This window comes from Lepidochelys kempii, chromosome 2, assembly GCF_965140285.1.
Source record: "Lepidochelys kempii isolate rLepKem1 chromosome 2, rLepKem1.hap1, whole genome shotgun sequence".
Classification (NCBI taxonomy): Eukaryota; Metazoa; Chordata; order Testudines; family Cheloniidae; genus Lepidochelys; species Lepidochelys kempii.
In genome coordinates, this window is record NC_136381.1 from 73,898,576 (window position 1) to 73,917,862 (window position 19,287).

At 38.0% G+C, this 19,287-nt stretch overlaps 1 protein-coding gene across 3 annotated transcripts in view; it reads right to left on the minus strand.

Annotated features, from left to right (window-relative positions):
• Nucleotides 1-15,117: 15,117 nt before the first annotated feature.
• UBE2V2 (ubiquitin conjugating enzyme E2 V2) overlaps nucleotides 15,118-19,287 on the minus strand; it is a 46,822-nt gene continuing 42,652 nt past the window's right edge. For all 3 annotated transcript variants that reach the window (XM_073331239.2, XM_073331238.2, XM_073331240.1), the window contains exon 4: nucleotides 15,118-16,563. In XM_073331239.2, the coding sequence (XP_073187340.1) occupies nucleotides 16,417-16,563 (147 nt within the window). In that variant the 3' untranslated portion in view covers nucleotides 15,118-16,416. The remainder of the gene's footprint in view (nucleotides 16,564-19,287) is intronic.

A 19,287-nucleotide genomic window follows, 5' to 3' on the forward strand; every position in this document is an offset into this window, starting at 1 on the left:
CCTTCCTCCAAAGCTGACTCCTCACTGAATTCTGGAAGGTGATCACTGGTGAATTCTACCATCATTGCCTCCACAATATTAGATGTTGAAATCCCTCACAATAGAGCAGAAGAGAAATTTCTGGAAGGAGAATGAAGACTTGCTTGTGTAACCTTAAGGTCAGAATCCCCAAAGGAAAAAGTGCTGCCACAGAGTGCATAGGCTACCATAATTCCTTTACAGAAACTTGACATCACCATAAATATACATGAACTTTGGGGGCTACTCTGCTCCCTGAGAGAGGAAGGAGCTCATTTCCAAGAAGCTAGGATCCTAAGTTCTCTTGTCTCCCATTCACACAGGGGTTCTGCAGCAAGTGATAACACAGATTGAGAAAACTTCTCTTTGAGAGGCAACACAGAGGACAGACAGCTCCGGTGAGGCCCTGCATACCCAAAGCTGAATTGCTAAGCTGGGTCAGGTGGTGGTGCCTCCAGGCAAAGCACCTCTCTTGGAACTGGAGGCAGACCTGTAAAGAGGCACTTGAACTACTGCTACTCACTGATCCAAACCATTAGTGGGGTGTGGTGGATGGGTGAGTTGATATGGCCAAGCAACTGTGGGACAGTCTTGCCAGTTGGTGGGAAAAGGAAGTTGACGGACCATTGCCAATGTTAGTCTGTGTGTGGTGGTGGGGGGAGTATTTCACTCTTGATTTGCATATATGTTCTGTTGCCATGATTTCACATGTTCACTTTGAAAATATAGAAATAAAACAGGTTCCAGACATTAAACAAAAAGATTTATTACACATTAGAACCCCCGATTAGGAGGCTATAATTCTAACTTTTGATTTAGGGAATATTGAACCACTCAAGGTTCACTCTCATAATTCTGATGGCACACCAACAGCTATCTCTGTAGGTATGAAGTGCCCAATTGCCATTTTATCTAGGTGACTCTCCTGTGGAATTTGAGCTTTCTGCACCGGAAGGTGTACAGACACCAGACAGCTGCTCAGTTGCTTGGCACCCCAGTTCAAATCAGGTGAGATGTTTTCTAAGAAACATACAGTGTACATATAAAAACTGTATACACTTAATTGTACCCATCTCCCTCACCCTCCATATATCACTTATCTTCTTAGATTATAAGAATTTGGGAGGCAGGGATCATGCCTTTACATCAAGCACAACAGTACATAGTCTTCCTTGGGTACTATTGTAATACAGATAATAGTAACTGTGCATCATTATACCCATATGTCATAAATATAAAGGGAAGGGTGTCAGATATAAAGGGAAGGGTAAACACCTTTAAAATCCCTGCTGGCCAGAGGAAAAACCGTTTCACCTGTAAAGGGTTAAGAAGCTAGGATAACCTCGCTGGCACCTGACTAAAATGACCAATGAGGAGACAAGATACTTTCAAAGTTGGAGGGGGGGGGGAAAAACAAAGGTTCTCGCTGTCTGTGTGATGTTTTTGCCAGGAACAGAAAAGGAATGGAGTCTTAGAACTTAGTAAGTAATCTAGCTAGATATGCGTTAGATTTGGTTTTGTTTAAATGGCTGATAAAATAAGCTGTGCTGAATGGAATGTATATTCCTGTTTTTGTGTCTTTTTGTAACTTAAGGTTTTGCCTATAGGGATTCTCTATGTTTTGAATCTGATTACCCTGTAAGGTATTTACCATCCTGATTTTACAGAGGTGATTCTTTTACTTTTTTTTCAATTAAAATTCTTCTTTTAAGAACCTGATTGCTTTTTCATTGTTCTTAAGATACAAGGGTTTGGGTGTGTTCACCTATGCAAATTGGTGAGGATTTTTATCAAGCCTTCCCCAGGAAAGGGGGTGTAGGGTTTGGGAGGATTTTGGGGGGGGGAAGATGTTTCCAAGCGGGCTCTTTCCCGATTATATATTTGTTAGATGCTTGGTGTTGGCAGCAATAAAGTCCAAGGGCAAAAGGTAAAATAGTTTGTACCTTGGGGAAGTTTTAACCTAAGATGGTAAAAATAAGCTTAGTGGATTTTTCATGGAGGTCCCCCCATCTGTACCCCACAGTTCAGAGTGGGGAAGGAACCTTGACAAAGGGTAACCACCTTTCTGTATACAGTGCTATAAAATCCCTCCTGGACAGAGGCAAAACCCTTTCACTTGTAAAGGGTTAGGAAGCTAAGGTAACCTTGCTGGCACCTGACCCAAAATGACCAATGAGGGGACAAGATACTTTCCAATCTAGAGAAGGGGAGAACAAAGGGTTTGGGCTGTCTGTGTGATGCTTTTGCCAGGAACAGATCAGGAATGCAAGCCTTACAACTCCTGTAAAGTTAGTAAGTAATCTAGCTAGACAATGCATTAGATTTTCTTTTAATAGCTTGTAAAATAAGCTGTGCTGGAAGGAATGTATATTCCTGTTTTTGCGTCTTTTTGTAACTTAAGGTTTTGCCTAGAGGGATTCTCTATGTTTTGAATCTGATTCCCTGTAAGGTATTTACCATCCTGATTTTAGAGGTGATTCTTTTACCTTTCCTTAATTAAAATTCTTCTTTTAAGAACCTGATTGATTTTTCATTGTTCTTAAGATCCAAGGGTTTGGGTCTGTGTTCACCTGTACCAATTGGTGAGGATTATTATCAAGCCTTCCCCAGGAAAGGGGGCGTAGGGCTTGGGGGGGGGGATATTTCGGGGGGAAGACGTCTCCAAGTGGTCTCTTTCCCTGGTCTTTGTTTAAAACGCTTGGTAGTGGCAGCATACCGTTCAAGGACAAGGCAAGGTTTGTGCCTCGGGGAAGTTTTTAACCTAAGCTGGTAAGAATAAGTTCAGGGGGTCTTTCATGCTGGTCCCCACATCTGTACCCTAGAGTTCAGAGTGGGGAAGGAACCTTGACACCATACAGTCTAGATCATAAATCACAAAAGGAATGCGGAATTGTTTCCTGAATACAATAGAGCACTGGAGGTTGACATGTAACTTTGTTATGTTATTTGTATAACAAAGAAGTTTCAATCAAATTCAAGAAGATAATCCAGTATGTTTTCAACTATATTGTATTTTTTTTAAACTGCTGGGAAGCTATGTTCATTACTGTCAGTCACCAGTGCTAGAAGCTTATAACTCTGACAGATTGAAAGCAAAACAGTTTAATGGAGAACTTGAATTTTATACTCTATCTATTCAAGATGTCACTAAAACCCCAATCTGTTACATTACCAATCAGGTTAAGATTATTATGGGATTTAAAAACAACAAATCAATGTTAAATACCCACATTCTGAGTGACAATTTAACAGAAAAATGTAAATATCATCAATAATAGTGACAAAAACATCTCATTATCTAGAAACATCTACAAACATCACAATAGCATGAAAATCTGCAACCAGGTTCTTCCAGTATTTCAAATGGCAAACCGTGTTTTTTGAAGGAAAAAAAAAATCAAACAAGAAATTTGTGGTAAAAATTCTCATCCTGTGGAGTTTCACACAAGATGCTGAATTTTATATAAATACATGGTTAAATTAACACTTTTGGTATGAGCATGAAGTTTAAATATTGCAAATAAGATGTGCTGCTTCAGGGCAATAATACAGGGCAGAAGATCAGAGATTTTTCTGGTTTGGTAGAAATTTCTTTGGTTTGGACAGTCATGTTAAGAGATAATCCTACATATATAGAAAGTAAAGAGGAAAGAAACAACGTTTAGAAAACAAAATTAAAATAACTGTAAATTGCTTGTAAACCAGACAGCCTCCATTCAATTTGGGAACACAATTTTTTCCAGAAAGAGGTTCTATCTTATTTCACTGAGATTTCTCACATCCAGGAAGGCCTCATGGCCACCAAGGGGAACAAACCAGCCATAAGACCAAAAACCCTCCTTTCAAGATTTCAGCCCAGTCATACATAGTAGCTATGGAAGTACTCATTCTAATCAGAACCACCACCTGCGACACTTGCCTTTCCTAGACTGTAAAAGACAAACAGAGATCTCATGGGGCCCCTAGTAACAAGGGGAATCTGTCATCCATGTAAAAACATGGAAGTCTAACCAGTGCTAAAGAAGCCATCACTCAAACCACTTAATGTCTCGCTTCCCTTTTTAAGCAAGTTAATCAAGAATCTAGCAAAAGTATCATCTCGTCAGTATCCTAGATTCTTCTCCCTCAGGCTTCAGGCTAGGGCACACAGAGCAATTGTTGCTCTTAGGTGGTGACTTTCTCCTGTCCACAGCCAAGGGGAAATGTGCCCACATTCATCTTGCTGGACCTCACTGCAAATTTAATAATGTTGAAAACCAAATATTCCTGTCCTACCTCTGAAAGGTGGGACAGATGAATGGAAAATGGGTCAGGTCCATCCTCTCAGATTGAATTTAGAGGGCTGTTATGGGAAAATGCTAGTTCACCTCTCAAGCCTTCCTCACAGAGTCTCCCACAAGACTTAATCCTCTCCCCCATATTATTCAATATCTACATAGTGCCATAGCAAGACTTTGAAGACAACACCGCCTGAAGTGCCAGAAGCACACCAAGACATCCAGCTCTGTATCTCCTTCATGTCATACATAAACAGCATTACTATTAATTTGTGTTATCATAGCGCATAGGAGTCACAGTCAAAGACAGGACTCCATTGTGCTAGGCACTGCACAAACACCAAACAAAAAGATAGCCCCTGCCTCAAAGAGCTTCTATTTTTTTGAAAACAGCACATGGAGCAGCTGGCTAATGCTAAGGCTGAATCTAGCATCAAGACAGAGGCGATACTACTAGGAAAAGTGAAGTCCCTCAAAGAACTTGAGTACTCAACAGCACTTCCTACCAATGAGGGCATCTGTCCTCAGATTGTTAAATTGATCTAGCAGCCTGGGGTCCTTTTGGATGCCTAAATAGCTAAACACCTACTTGTGATTAGCTGAAAGGTTGTACTGCATCATGTCAGCCATAGATTTGGCCACTACATTTTCGTGAGTTCCGGTCTGGATTATTTTAATTCATACTCAAAACTAGGAATGAAGCCACATGCTGTGAAAATGCTGCAGTCTTTCCAAATACACCAACACACATGTTTAGAGGTTACCATGAGCTCATGATCTGGTGACCAGTTCTCTACACTGGCTCTGAATTAGATACAGAGTCAAATTCAGTTAATTGAAGTCAGCAGGAGCTGTGGATGCTCACCACTTCCAAAAATCATACCACTCAAATTTCAAGTTCATCATCTCCAGTATTGCTAACTGCTTCATTATAAATTATATCAGAGAAACACAATATGAATAAATTTAAGCTTTGATCTTTATAGAAGGCATTGAAAACCAGTTAATATAATCAGATTAGTTTAGACTATTTGCCTAATGTATTGGCAGTCTGAATAATTAATTATACATAGAAAAGCCTATTACTGTGATGCCTAGCAATCTATTTTGTTCAGTTTTGAACTGAACTGAAAGGAGGGTATTTTTATATCTTCAGGGCCTGATTCAATGTTCGTTAAGTAAATATGAGTCTTCCCATCAATCTCAGAGGGCACCCAAAAGCTCTAAACAACTTTCTTGCATATTTCTGTTAATGTCTCTTTTCTTTGTGGCACGTTATAGTATTTAGTAATGTATGCTGAAATTAAAAATAGGGCAAATATAGGAAACAATATTCCCCCCTCCTCATTTCACATATGCACTTTTGCTCATCCTCAGCAAACATGATACATTAAGTATTTAACCTCCTTATGCCAGGGGAAAACATTTAAAGAAGTTATTTTAATGAGTGCCACAAATAGAATGCACTATTTACCAGCAGAATGAGGGAATTCAAATACCCATTTTATCACAGTCTGAGCCACAGAACAGCCTATTTAGAAGGCCTTTAATCCAACACTGAGAATTGCTTTATTTTTTCCTTTGAAACACACAAGCAGACTATATCATAGGCAACAAGGTTCCCCTTAAAGACAGCCCACCACTAATGACCTCTGTTCCAGATACCTGCAGCCCCCAATGTCAGGATCTGCCTGAAATATGCAAAACTGACCAGAGTATCTATGCATAAGACACAAAAACAAAAACCCTCAAGAAATAGGTATCTTGCAGAGAAGAACCTTCATTAATGTCTGAGGAATATACACATCTTCTTGAAATTAAAAAAAAATCAAGTCTCAACTTTAACTTTAAAAAGGGACAAAAACTAGTGTTTAGACCCAGTATGGAAGAGCAAGGAAATTAAGTTTTGAACAGAAATATTTTTTTTTTCAACAGACACTTGAATAGTCTCACCTCCATCCCCCATTATGAACCCCTAATAATATTTAGCACTTCTATCACTTTCCTCCCCTAAATGCTGTACTATTAACTAGCATGCTGATAAGGGCAGGATAATTAAAAAAGTGAAATTCACGAGGCTGTTCAAGCTGGGGTGTCAGACAAAGCAACAGAAAAGTGAAAACTTTGATTTAACAATGTATGGTCCCAAATTTTAGTGTGATGGTGTCAGTTTAAAGGATAAACAACAAAAAGGTTCAGAGTGGACAATAAAATCTATGTCTATAGCCAGTGTAAAAAGAAGCAACATTGATGTGTTGGCTATGATATCTCTGACCAAGGAGGTTTCAAGAGTCCTCTAGAATTTCAACTTTCCTGAGCACCAGTTCATTTTCCCAATGTCCTCAGCAACCCTGAAAAACATTTTCCTCGTCACAAGCCGTTCTTAATTTTAAAACCTGACAAGGTCCCTTTATGTTTTTAAACAATACAAATTTTCTTATTTGTATTAATAGTAACCCTCAAGTTTATTAAAACTGAATTTTAAAAATCTAAAATTTACTTTTCACCAGTTTGCTTACTTTATGCATTTTCACATTTTTCTCCTTACTAACAAAACACATTTTTAAAATTTGTTATTTCTATTTTAAAAAGTTATGCCTTTTAAAAGGTAAATGTTTTTTAGTAAAAGCTAGATTCCGTGGTTAGATTACTTGAGAATATTCCTTTAAAATATGGCTGAATACTGAACTGCTGCCAAAAATATCCATCTCAGAGTTGACTGAAATTCAGTCAAAAAAAAAAAAAATTATTTGTCAAACATAGTGGTATAGTTTGGATAAGACCATATAAGTTACCCCCTGTAATAATTGTGTTTTATGATTTTGCTACCTTCAGGATATTCATTTTTTACTATGAGAAATTCACAGGTTACTAGGCCCAATCTTGCAAGTTGTGTTTTGGAGTTTTGCTTCCTAACCAACTGTTTGCCTTCCACAAGGGATACAAGGCCTTCAGAGGCCTCTGGGCACCATATTTCTTTAAAAAAAAAAAAAAAAAAAAGTGATGCTGCATTATGTAATTGGGTTCTCTCTAGGGCAAGAGCTGCAAAATTCCATAATGCTACTTTTTCAGCTGCTCATCCTAGGTACATAGTATTTTGTTGTTGTTGTTCTTAATCCTGGATGCCAGAAATTGAATTTTCCAGGTCTGTTGCATAAGATTCAACACAATGTCTTCCCAACAAAGACTGTCCAGGCAGTAACAGCTGCCTTTACAGGCACCAGGATCACTTCCTAGAGAATCTTTATCCAGCTAAAACAAGAGGGAATCAGGCTACCTTTTATTTTCTTCCACTAATGCATTTTTTTTTAAAGTTACATATCCTCTGAATGACCTTATCACATAATGAAAACACCCAACATACTAAATGACTTACTTATAAATGCATAACTTAAGGATCACTGTGGAAAGAAAAAAAATACACACAGAATGCAGCTGACGAAAACATCTTCCTTGGTTATGTCTACATAACCCCTCCTTAGGGGTATTTTAGGGTAAATATGATATACAACATGCATTTTTATCTGTGATGTACAGTATATATACACACACACACTACAAACCATGTTTATATATTATACACACTGTATATATTTAAAAGCAGGAGGTTGGGTTGTTTCCATAAGAAATGATGGAAAGTCATAAATTAGTATAGAAAAAATACATTAGCACTTAACATCAGGAAATCCCAAATAATGGTTAATCAGGCACTATCCATTAGGTTATCTGTTTATAGAATTTGACAACAGCATAAATAAAAATTGTCTTGCTTTACGTTTCATCATTTTTAAAAATGCTAACGAAATTAAAAAATTATCAATGAAACTACTTAAACAGGAGGATGCTACTTAAAGAGCAGTTATGACATACCTATTAATCCATAGAATGAAATTAACTGTATATTCAATTGTAACAGTTTAGCATTATAGTTGAAGTGTACAGACATGTTAAATACACTGTATTATTATTATTTTTAATAGATAATGCCATCACCACCAAAATAAAAAAAGTTGCTGATTTTAACCACTGAACACACCACATTCATTCTTATAGAAAGAGTAATATTGTTTCAAAAAAGAAAAAAACAGAAATGCAAAACACCTTTAGTGGGCATGGTTGAATATTAATAAAATGTATAGTCTTGGCCATGTGTGATCCTTTTCTGTATTTTCTCCCAACTTGGAAGCATAAATAAGATACTTTTATGTTCTCAACATTTGGACATGATATATACCTTTCAGAGTAACAGCCGTGTTAGTCTGTATTCGCAAAAAGAAAAGGAGTACTTGTGGCACCTTAGAGACTAACCAATTTATTTGAGCATGAGCTTTCGTGAGCTACAGCTCACTTCATCGGATGCATACCGTGGAAACTGCAGCAGATATTATATACACACAGATCATGAAACAATACCTCCTCCCACCCCACTGTCCTGCTGGTAATAGCTTATCTAAAGTGATCATCAAGTTGGGCCATTTCCAGCACAAATCCAGGTTTTCTCACCCTCCACCCTCCTACACACAAACTCACTCTCCTGCTGGTAATAGCCCATCCAAAGTGACAATTCTCTTCACAATGTGCATGATAATCAAGGTGGGCCATTTCCTGCACAAATCCAGGTTCTCTCACCCCCTCACCCCGCTCCAAAAACCACACACACAAACTCACTCTCCTGCTGGTAATAGCTCATCCAAAATGACCACTCTCCCTACAATGTGCATGGTAATCAAGGTGGGCCATGTCCAGCACAAATCCAGGCTCTCTAACCCCCCCTTACCCCCCCCCGGGGACACACACACACACACACTCACTCTCCTGCTGGCAATAGCTCATCCAAACTGACCACTCTCCAAGTTTAAATCCAAGTTTAACCAGAACGTCTGCGGGGGGTGGGGTGGGTGGTGGGTAGGAAAAAACAAGGGGAAATAGGCTACCTTGCATAATGACTTAGCCACTCCCAGTCTCTATTTAAGCCTAAATTAATAGTATCCAATTTGCAAATGAATTCCAATTCAGCAGTTTCTCGCTGGAGTCTGGATTTGAAGTTTTTTTGTTTTAAGATAGCGACCTTCATGTCTGTGATCGCGTGACCAGAGAGATTGAAGTGTTCTCCGACTGGTTTATGAATGTTCTAATTCTTGACATCTGATTTGTGTCCATTTATTCTTTTACGTAGAGACTGTCCAGTTTGACCAATGTACATGGCAGAGGGGCATTGCTGGCACATGATGGCATATATCACATTGGTGGATGTGCAGGTGTGATATATGTGATATACCAATGTGATATTTGCCATCATGTGCCAGCAATGCCCCCTGCCATGTACATTGGTCAAACTGGACAGTCTCTACGTAAAAGAATAAATGGACACAAATCAGATGTCAAGAATTAGAACATTCATAAACCAGTCGGAGAACACTTCAATCTCTCTGGTCACGCAATCACAGACATGAAGGTCGCTATCTTAAAACAAAAAAACTTCAAATCCAGACTCCAGCGAGAAACTGCTGAATTGGAATTCATTTGCAAATTGGATACTATTAATTTAGGCTTAAATAGAGACTGGGAGTGGCTAAGTCATTATGCAAGGTAGCCTATTTCCCCTTGTTTTTTCCTACCCCCCCACCCCCCCCCCCCAGACGTTCTGGTTAAACTTGGATTTAAACTTGGAGAGTGGTCAGTTTGGATGAGCTATTGCCAGCAGGAGAGTGAGTGTGTGTGTGTGTGTGTGTGTGTGTGTGTGTGTCCGTGTCCCCGGGGGTGGGGGTAAGGGGGGGGTTAGAGAGCCTGGATTTGTGCTGGACATGGCCCACCTTGATTACCATGCACATTGTAGGGAGAGTGGTCATTTTGGATGAGCTATTACCAGCAGGAGAGTGAGTTTGTATGTGTATGGGGGTGAGGGGGTGAGAAAACCTGGATTTGTGCTGGAAATGGCCCACCTTGATTATCATGCACATTGTGAAGAGAGTTGTCACTTTGGATGGGCTATTACCAGCGGGAGAGTGAGTTTGTGCGTGGGGGGGGTGGAGGGTGAGAAAACCTGGATTTGTGCTGGAAATGGCCCAACTTGATGATCACTTTAGATAAGCTACTACCAGCAGGACAGTGGGGTGGGAGGAGGTATTGTTTCATGATCTCTGTGTGTATATATCTGCTGCAGTTTCCACGGTATGCATCCGATGAAGTGAGCTGTAGCTCACGAAAGCTCATGCTCAAATAAATTGGTTAGTCTCTAAGGTGCCACAAGTACTCCTTTTCTTTTTTGATATATACCTTGAGTCATTTCAGCCCAAAACCAATCAGGTCTGCATCAGAAAAGGAAAGTCTGAAATGTACAAAAAATTGTTCAACAGGCATGCCAAGGAGCATCTTATGATACAAAAGACAAGTTATCAAGCATGCTGTTTTAGAGAATGAAGTGATCACCAAAGCAGTTCAGAAAAAAGTGTGTATGCCTGTTTCAAGCTATTAAGGTACATTTCAGGGCTTGAAAAATCCTTCTGAAGCATCTATTACTATTGGAGAGGATTATAATACACCATATCCCCCGTCTAATATGGCAATTCCTAAATTCCTAGAATATTTTGAAGACAGATTCTTTAGAGATGCATTTCTTATGAATACTTTATCAAAATATTATGCCCCGTAACAGGTCTGGCTGGAATGTACTTTCTGTGGGACCTGAACAAATGGAGGGGAGATTGCTTAAAGCTAGCTTTAAGCAACCTTTGCAGTACCTTTGCAGCTGAGATTAGCCAGAGTGTAGACACACTTTGGCCACACTGCCTACATCAGGAGCTGCAAGGGGCTAGTGTACAGCTTCTAAACTGCCTCTATACTGATAGAATTCTCAGATGGTCAGTTTTACAGTCCCTTTGCACCAGTGTTTAAGTAGAGAATCAGATCCCACATATTTGCTCTATTGTTCGATTTAAATGCTCTCAGAGGCTGTTGCAGTGAAGAAATACATTTCCACCTAATTAAATCAAACCCCCACACATTTAAAAGTATCCAATGAATAATCCAAATATTTATCTTATTGTAAGTTACAGTTTGGGCTTAGGGCAAAATACATTACTTGCATTGTAATGGTTGGTTGCATGTCACCCACACACTCCATCAATCATAATTAGGGCTGCCAAGCAATTAAAAAAATTAATCTTGATTAATAGCACTGTTAAACAATAAGAGAATACCATTTATTTAAATATTTTGGATGTTTTCTACATTTTCAAATATATTGATTTCAATTACAAACACAGAATACAAAATGTAGAGTGCTCACTTTATATTTTTGATTATAAATATTTGCACTGTAAAAACCAAAAGAAAACAGTATTTTTCAATTCACCTAATGCAAGTACTGTAATGTAATCTCTTTATCATGAAAGTTGAACTTACAAATCTAGAATTATGTACAAAAAATAACTTCATTCAAAAATAAAACAATGTAAAATTTTAGAGCCACTCAGTCCTACTTTTTTGCTCAGCCAATCGGTCAGACAAAGAAGTTTGTTTACATTTGCAGGAGATAATGCTGGCTGCTTCTTGTTCACAATGTCACCTGAAAGTGAGAACAGGTGTTTGGCATGGCACTGTTGTAGCTGGTGTTGCAAGATATTTACATGCCAGATGCAGTTAAGATCCGTATGTCCCCTTCATGCTTTGACCACCATTCCAGAGAACATGTGTCCATGCTGATGATGGGTTCTGCTCGATAATGATCCAAAGCATGTTCATTTTCATCACCTGAGTCAGGTGCCACCAGCAGCAGGTTGATTTTCTTTTTTGGTTGTTTGGGTTCTGTAGTTTCCGCATCACAGTCTTGCTCTTTTAAGACTTCTGAAAGCATGCTCTACACTCATCCCTCTCAGTTTTGGAAGGCACTCTGAATTTTTAAACCTTGGGTCGAGTGCTGCAGCTATCTTTAGAAATCTTTGCATTTTGTCAGATCTGCAGTGAAAGTGTTTTTAAAATGAACATCATGTGCTGGGTCATTAGCTGAGACTGCTATAACGTGAAGTATATGGCAGAAAGCGGGTGAAACAGAGCAGACATACAATTCTGCCCCTTCTCCTCCCCGAAGATTTCAGTCACAAATTTAATTAATGCATTTTTTTTTTAAACTAGCATCATCAGCATAGAAGCATGTCCTCTGGAACGGTGGCAGAAGCCAGTAGTGGCATATAAATGTTTAGCATATCTGGCATGTATATATCTTCCAATGCTGGCTACAAAAGTGTCATGCAAATGCCTGTTCTCACCGTCTGGTTACATTGCAAATAAGAAGTGGGCAGCATTATCCCCTGTAAATGTAAACAAATTTGTCTGACCGATTGGCTGAACAAAAATGTAGGACTGAGTGGACTTGTAGGCTCTAAAGTTTTATAATGTCTTGTTTTAGAGTGCAGTTATGTAACAACAACAAAAATCTACATTTGTAAATTGTACTTTCACGACAGAGATTGCACTACAGTACCTGTATGAAGTGAATTGAAAAATACTATTTCTTTTATCATTTTACAATGCAAATATTTGTAATCAAAGAAATATAAAGCAAGCACTGTACGCTTTGTATTCTGTGTTGTAATTGAAATCACTATTTAATACATTTCAGTTGGTATTCTATTGTTTAACAGTGCGATTAAACCTGCGATTAATTGCGATTAATTTTTTGAGTTAATCACGTGAGTTAACTGCGATTAATCGACAGCCCTAATCATAATTTTTACATGTATTCACAACAACGAACGCTTAAGACTGGCTGGACATCCATAACCCTATTTTACTAATGGTTTAAGGACTCTCACTCTTGGCCCAACCCTGCAAGGTGCTACACAGCCTCAGATTGACTTTAAGGGCATTTGAGTGCGCCGGGCATGTTGCAGGGTCAGGCCTTATGTCAATACTTTGCACTTTCTTGCAAAATGTAAAAGAATACAGAAGATTAGAAATAGCACAGGTAGTAGAAATAACGGGCAGCTCATTACATTTTAAACAGTAAGTTACTACAATACATGAAATTAATACAACATATGTAATTTTTTCTCCTGTTATGCATTTACCCAGCAGAATTTAATTTAGCACAGTTGGTAGGTATCAGAGGACAGCACAAGTTTAAATTCCAGTTAAAGATCGCTTCTATTATAACAATTCTCCAACATAATCTGAAAACATGCTACATGTGGAGCTTCCGAATTTCCCCCTCCCCGTGGTTTGTTTTAAATTGGTGCTCTCTTTACCCTAGTATTGTACTTACAAAAAAGCACAAATACAGTTAATTCCAAAGAATTTTTTTTTTTTAATTTCAAGCCACTAACCATTGAAAAGCCATGCTTAAAAATCCTATTATATCATAATACTAACATAGTAATACATTTTTTGAAACCTGGTTTGAAGAGTTGCCCCCCAAAAAAGCACAGAAAATAAATTACCAGACAAAAAACTGGATGCTTATCAAACCATAATGTGACCTAATTGGAGGACAAGCAGTTATGTTTTGAGTCTTTTAATAGTAGAAAATCATCCTTAAGGGTCTCACCTATTGACCTATGTACAATAATCTATGGCCACTTTAAAAGTTTATTTAATGATAAACTACACACTCCTATAACTCTAGCCTTTTTTCAATAGGACAAAGGGAATATTGCTTCAAAATTTCCCTGCTTAGATTTCATTATTATGAGTAGTTTTGTAGCTACCCCTTGGTACAACCAGTGTGGCTGTTTGAAAATCAAGTGCAGCTTGTTTGCAACATGCAAAATGGATCTTGCTCTCAAAAACTAACTGGCATGCAGATTTCCACAGAGATCCATAATTAAAGAACAGACAAGGAGAAACAGACATTGCACAGTCAACTTGGACAACATGTGGTGCAAACAGAAAGCCAACACTTTTATATTCAGAGACTCAGTGAAGAGTAAGATAGTTTCTCAATGGCTTCACACTCACACTGGTCGTCTGTCACCAGCCATATGACAGTTTGGCAATGTATCTCAATCTCTTCCAGTTGTTTAATCTAAAGAGAGATTCCTGAAAGTTAACATTTATTTCTCAAACAGAGCTGCATAGTTCCATTTCTATTTTAATAGATTACATATAGACTAGCAGTACTAGCATAATGAAAGTTTATTTAGTGGAATCCAAAACATCTAAAATTAATTTAAAATTATGGAATAGGAATACATAGGGGTAAATCACTTCAGTCAAATTTTCCATCATGTACTGTGATGTGTTATATAACATGGACATGAGGTAACTGACAGCTATCATTTCACTGAGTGAACTCTGGAAACGTGTCAGATGTGTTTAAGGACTCTCAAATACAGCTTTCCTATACTGACAATCACCACCTAAAACTTTCTATTAAAAAAATAAAACTTAGTTTATTGCTTTTCTTACAATTCTTTCTTCACATTAGGTATAGGCAATAAGGATACCAAACTTGAAAGTTCCCTGGCTGTTGATGGCTTTTGATTAAATTCACTTTTTCAAGAGAATTACTTATGAAGTTTTGAATGACAAGTCATATTCTACTCATATTCCCAAGGTTACAATTTTTTTAGTAAACTGGATAAATCTTTGCATTTTCCACACAAGAGATTAGAGTGTCTCATTTCCAGTAAGGTAACATGAACAACACTGAGAAACCTATAGCAGAACTAACCCATGAATGTCACCAACTACAGCTAAAGTGAGAAAGGAATAAGTAAAATTAGACTGACTGTTGAAGGGGCTGAATTCATTCTCATCAATGAGATTGCGCCATTGGCACTTGAAGCATGGAACGCAGATGAATAAATACGGCGTGTCCACACAGTTCTTAACAGTAGTATAAGATGTTTTAATAAAAATTATAAGGCCTGAAGTCTCTCACTTACGTGTAAGCTGGGGTAAGGAGAAAGTGAGACAGAGCAAAAAGGAAACCAGTTTGAAGATTTAAAAAAAGCAGTTAAAGTAAGTACAGGGGGAAAAAAGGTGACATGGAAAAATAAGGTAGCAGCTGCAGAAGATGGTTCCTAGGATGAAAACACAGAAGCAGGACAGAATTCAGCAGTCCAGTTTGGAAATTGCTCTGGAGTTGCTTAGGCCAAGTGGCCTAGTTAATGTCATTTCTAGAATGAATACTTAAAATAATTTTTTTAATTTTATTTTTTAAAAAGAGTTTTGAACTGCAAGTTTTCCCAAACAAGTGTAACTACAGGTTATGGAATTTGCTCCTCTGCAATAATCCCAATACCTTCAGTTATCAAATAAAATAAGCGTATAGAAATAGTGGTAAAAATAAAAGGTGCATGTAGACCCACTTCTATATTGGTAACTTTTTGCTACCTCCGCAAGGTACTATACATATATTACATTATTATAGAAATGGCACAGCCTCAGAGGATACTTTCCACATTTTATTTACATTTTAAGACTAACTTTAATCTCAATCACATATCCATACACCTATTTCCTTTGTTTGTTTCACTAAAACTTAAATGCATTGTTTATTAGAACAAAGACTGTAAACAAATATTTGCCATGTCCATTACATGTAACACACAGGAGCCGCTTAACAGAATCCATTCCCCCCTTTTATAAATACAGGTATCAAAACAATCCTGAACATACTTTGTGACACCAATAGTAGTCGGCACCCACACCTTAGCAAAAATTAAACAAGATGAGCAACAGTATTCACTGTATCTGCTACTTTAAAACAATTTTAACTGCAGCTCTTTTACTAAGCCAGATGGATAAAGCATGCCATTTATAATTTTTCTTCTTGAGAGATTAATTTTCGGAAACACATTAATCCACAGCAATCTGACACTTTCTGTCATGCTTTCATCTTGTAAAACCTGAATTTTAAGCTACTTCAGGCTTATACTTAAATGACAGTGTCTTGATAAGAGAAAAAAAATAAATTGTGCTGCCTTTTTTTCCTCCCATAGTGCCTAAAAACTTACTGGGCGTACATATATTATATATATATTCTTACAAATGTCCAGGTCATGTATACCAGCTGAAATTCTTTTAATGTGTGGGTGGTTTGCATTGTGAGATTTAATCAAGACATTAATATGAGTAGAAGGTTGTTGTTTTAAGACAGAAGTTTGAGAATCAGCTAAAATTAATTGCTGTAAGTTTGTCCTTCTGGAGGTTGTGGAAGCTTCATATTTTCTTTGGACATCATTAGACGTCTTAGCTCTTGAAGTACAACTTTAATGCTATAAGAATTTTGCCATTTTGCTAACACTGGTATGCTCCGTGTATCCACCTGCAAAGGAAGACAGCACAAGTTAAATAAGGACAATATGTTTTTGTACCATAAAATACAAAATTCCTGCAGAATTAGTTTTAGTTTACTTAATAACTTAAGAAATAGTAGCATCTATTGCAATCTCTTCAGCGCTTCCCAACTGTGTTATAAATACATAAAATATTTATAATGAACGCTTAGCACATACTTACATATAAATTCAGATCCTACAGGGAGACCAACACAGCTGGACCCCTGCATAGCATGCTCAACATCATCAACTTCAATGGTGAGGGAGAGGGTGGGCAAAGAAAAAGTCAATCTATGTAGAGCTCATTGCAAAATTGGGGCCAAACCTTAAACTAGGGAGGTTTTTAATCCATCATATCAAAAGTTCTTTACTAAATGTTGCAATAAAACATTTAATTTTAACAGATCATATGAAAGTATTACTTGATTACAGCACAACATGCAATATGTGGTTCTCAAAGTTTGCTTAATAAAGAACTGAAAGCCATTTGCTACACAATATTCTATGTTAAATCTTTATACAGGAAAATTTACCTACTATAAATAGCTTTTGACTGCGATTTGTTTCGAATACTTACTGTTATATGGCCCTTCTGATGCCTTTTACTTCTCCCAGTAAATATGACTGGAAATAGTGAAGTAATTTGACTTATAAAGTTCCATATAAGATCAGGACATTTCTCAATTCTGCTTTGTTTCTTATGATAAATATTCTTATGGACCTCTTAAAGCACAGAGTCTTTATTGCATATCACTACAGGTAAACTACAAAGGAAAATGTGTGTGCCCTTTTCCACTCCTTTATGGTATATACAGCATAAAAAATTTTTGTAGGTTAGTTTCACTTTTTAATATTAAAAAAAAAAAAAAAAGAGAGAGAAAATCAGAAATATCAAGTTCTAGCCATAACAACTTTACCTCCAGATGAGACCTAGATTGCTTAACTTCGAGCTACCTGGTTTCAGAATACAGAGGATAATGCTGCTTATATTTGCAGGAGCAACTGGGAGATTAAGATTACCAATGATTACTTTCAACATTAAGAAACTAAATACTGAAGGCAAAACAGTGTCAAAAGGAAAGCTACAGTCAGTTGTTTATGCAGTGATTTTTGCACCAATTAAGAAACACCTTTTAAAAAAAAAGGAAATCTTACAGCAAGGTTTGAAAGTTGCATTGGTCAGACCACTATTATAATTACTAGCTCATTTTTTAAAAAGTATTTGATCTAATGTGTTAGAGATAACTAGAGATGCAATTCTGAGGAGTGAGGTGGAAGCCTATGTGACTGCAAACAGCTTTCACCCATGTTAACATTTGTTTGCAGGTATAAGTACTAAATCAATCCACTATCAGAGGAAATTCAACAGAGAGAAGAAATATACCCCTCCAAAATCCACCTCCCTCCCCCCCCCCCCCCCCCCAAATCTCAGGAGAGACTTTCTGAGCTGCAGAGTAGTAGTTCTGGTGAGGACAGCATCTAGTCTGGACCTCTCTCTCTGAGGCACAAGTGTCCCCCTCTTATACACCCTTCCTCCCTCCAGCCTCCTGAGCTAGATTGAGGAGAGGCCTTCCCTGATTGCTGTTAGGCAGTAGAGAAGCAATGCGCCACTGAGGCCCTGGAGCCCAGTAACATCACAGTTTCGTTTCAAAATTTGAACTCTGGACATGGTACTGTTTGAACCCACCCTCCATATCCTACACAATGCAGCATAGGGCCCAAGACACTACCCTCCCCAAGCAAGAATTCCAGAGTGGAAGGAAACTTGCACAGTGGAAAGACCTGGCTGTTCGAGGGAAGTGTACTAAGAACAGAAATAAAACTCAGGCTCACCATGTTTTATGGGCACAGGGTTTGGTTGGGAAGGAGATCAGGAGGGAGAGAAGGGTAGATTTTAAGGAAGCGTAATAAGTTGTGGTTTTACCAGATAGGGAATTTTTATAAACCGGGATTAAAAATGAGTTGCAACAGATGATTGTCAAAGGCTGGGGCAGACTGCAGCTGACTGTGGAAAGAGGAAGATTCCCAGTAGAGAAGCAGGAGGGTGACAAGAACCTAGGTTTGCTGATTTAAGGGAGGTCAGATAGGCAAGCATGGATAAGGAAACAGTTTAGGTGGGATTTCAGTGGGTTTGAAAAATAATTCTTCATGTAATTGTGAGACAGTGAGCGACGGTTAGATGGGGAATTAAATGATGGGGGTTGGAGAGGCAGTTGCAGATTGTTTCTATCTAAGACAAACAGGAAAACTGTGGAACTAAACAATCCACTAAACAAGATGAATACCCATTTTCATCATGGGCATTTTGATTGCATGGTATATCCCTTTTCCCCACACTTCATCTGTTTAATCTTCTTTTTTAAGCCATGTGTAGACTGGGGATTAGCCTCATTTACAGCTATCAGTGACCAGACACAAATGTAGCTTCACTAGCACACCTCTAATACAGTCAGTCAAAGCTACTGTTTCCACGGGTAGAGTTTATTACAGTTTCAAGCAAAACTATTTTCACCAGTGCAAATATTGGCTTTCTAGTCTTCACTAGGGATTTTCAGCTAACAGACAAATATCTTCAAGGCAGGGACTGTCTCTTCCTGCACAGCGCCTAGTATATTTTCAGCACTATCACACTACTACTAAAATGACTTAATATTTATTTTAATTCAATCCGCTTTATTTTCGGCAAGCCACCATCTTTTGTTGCCTAACAC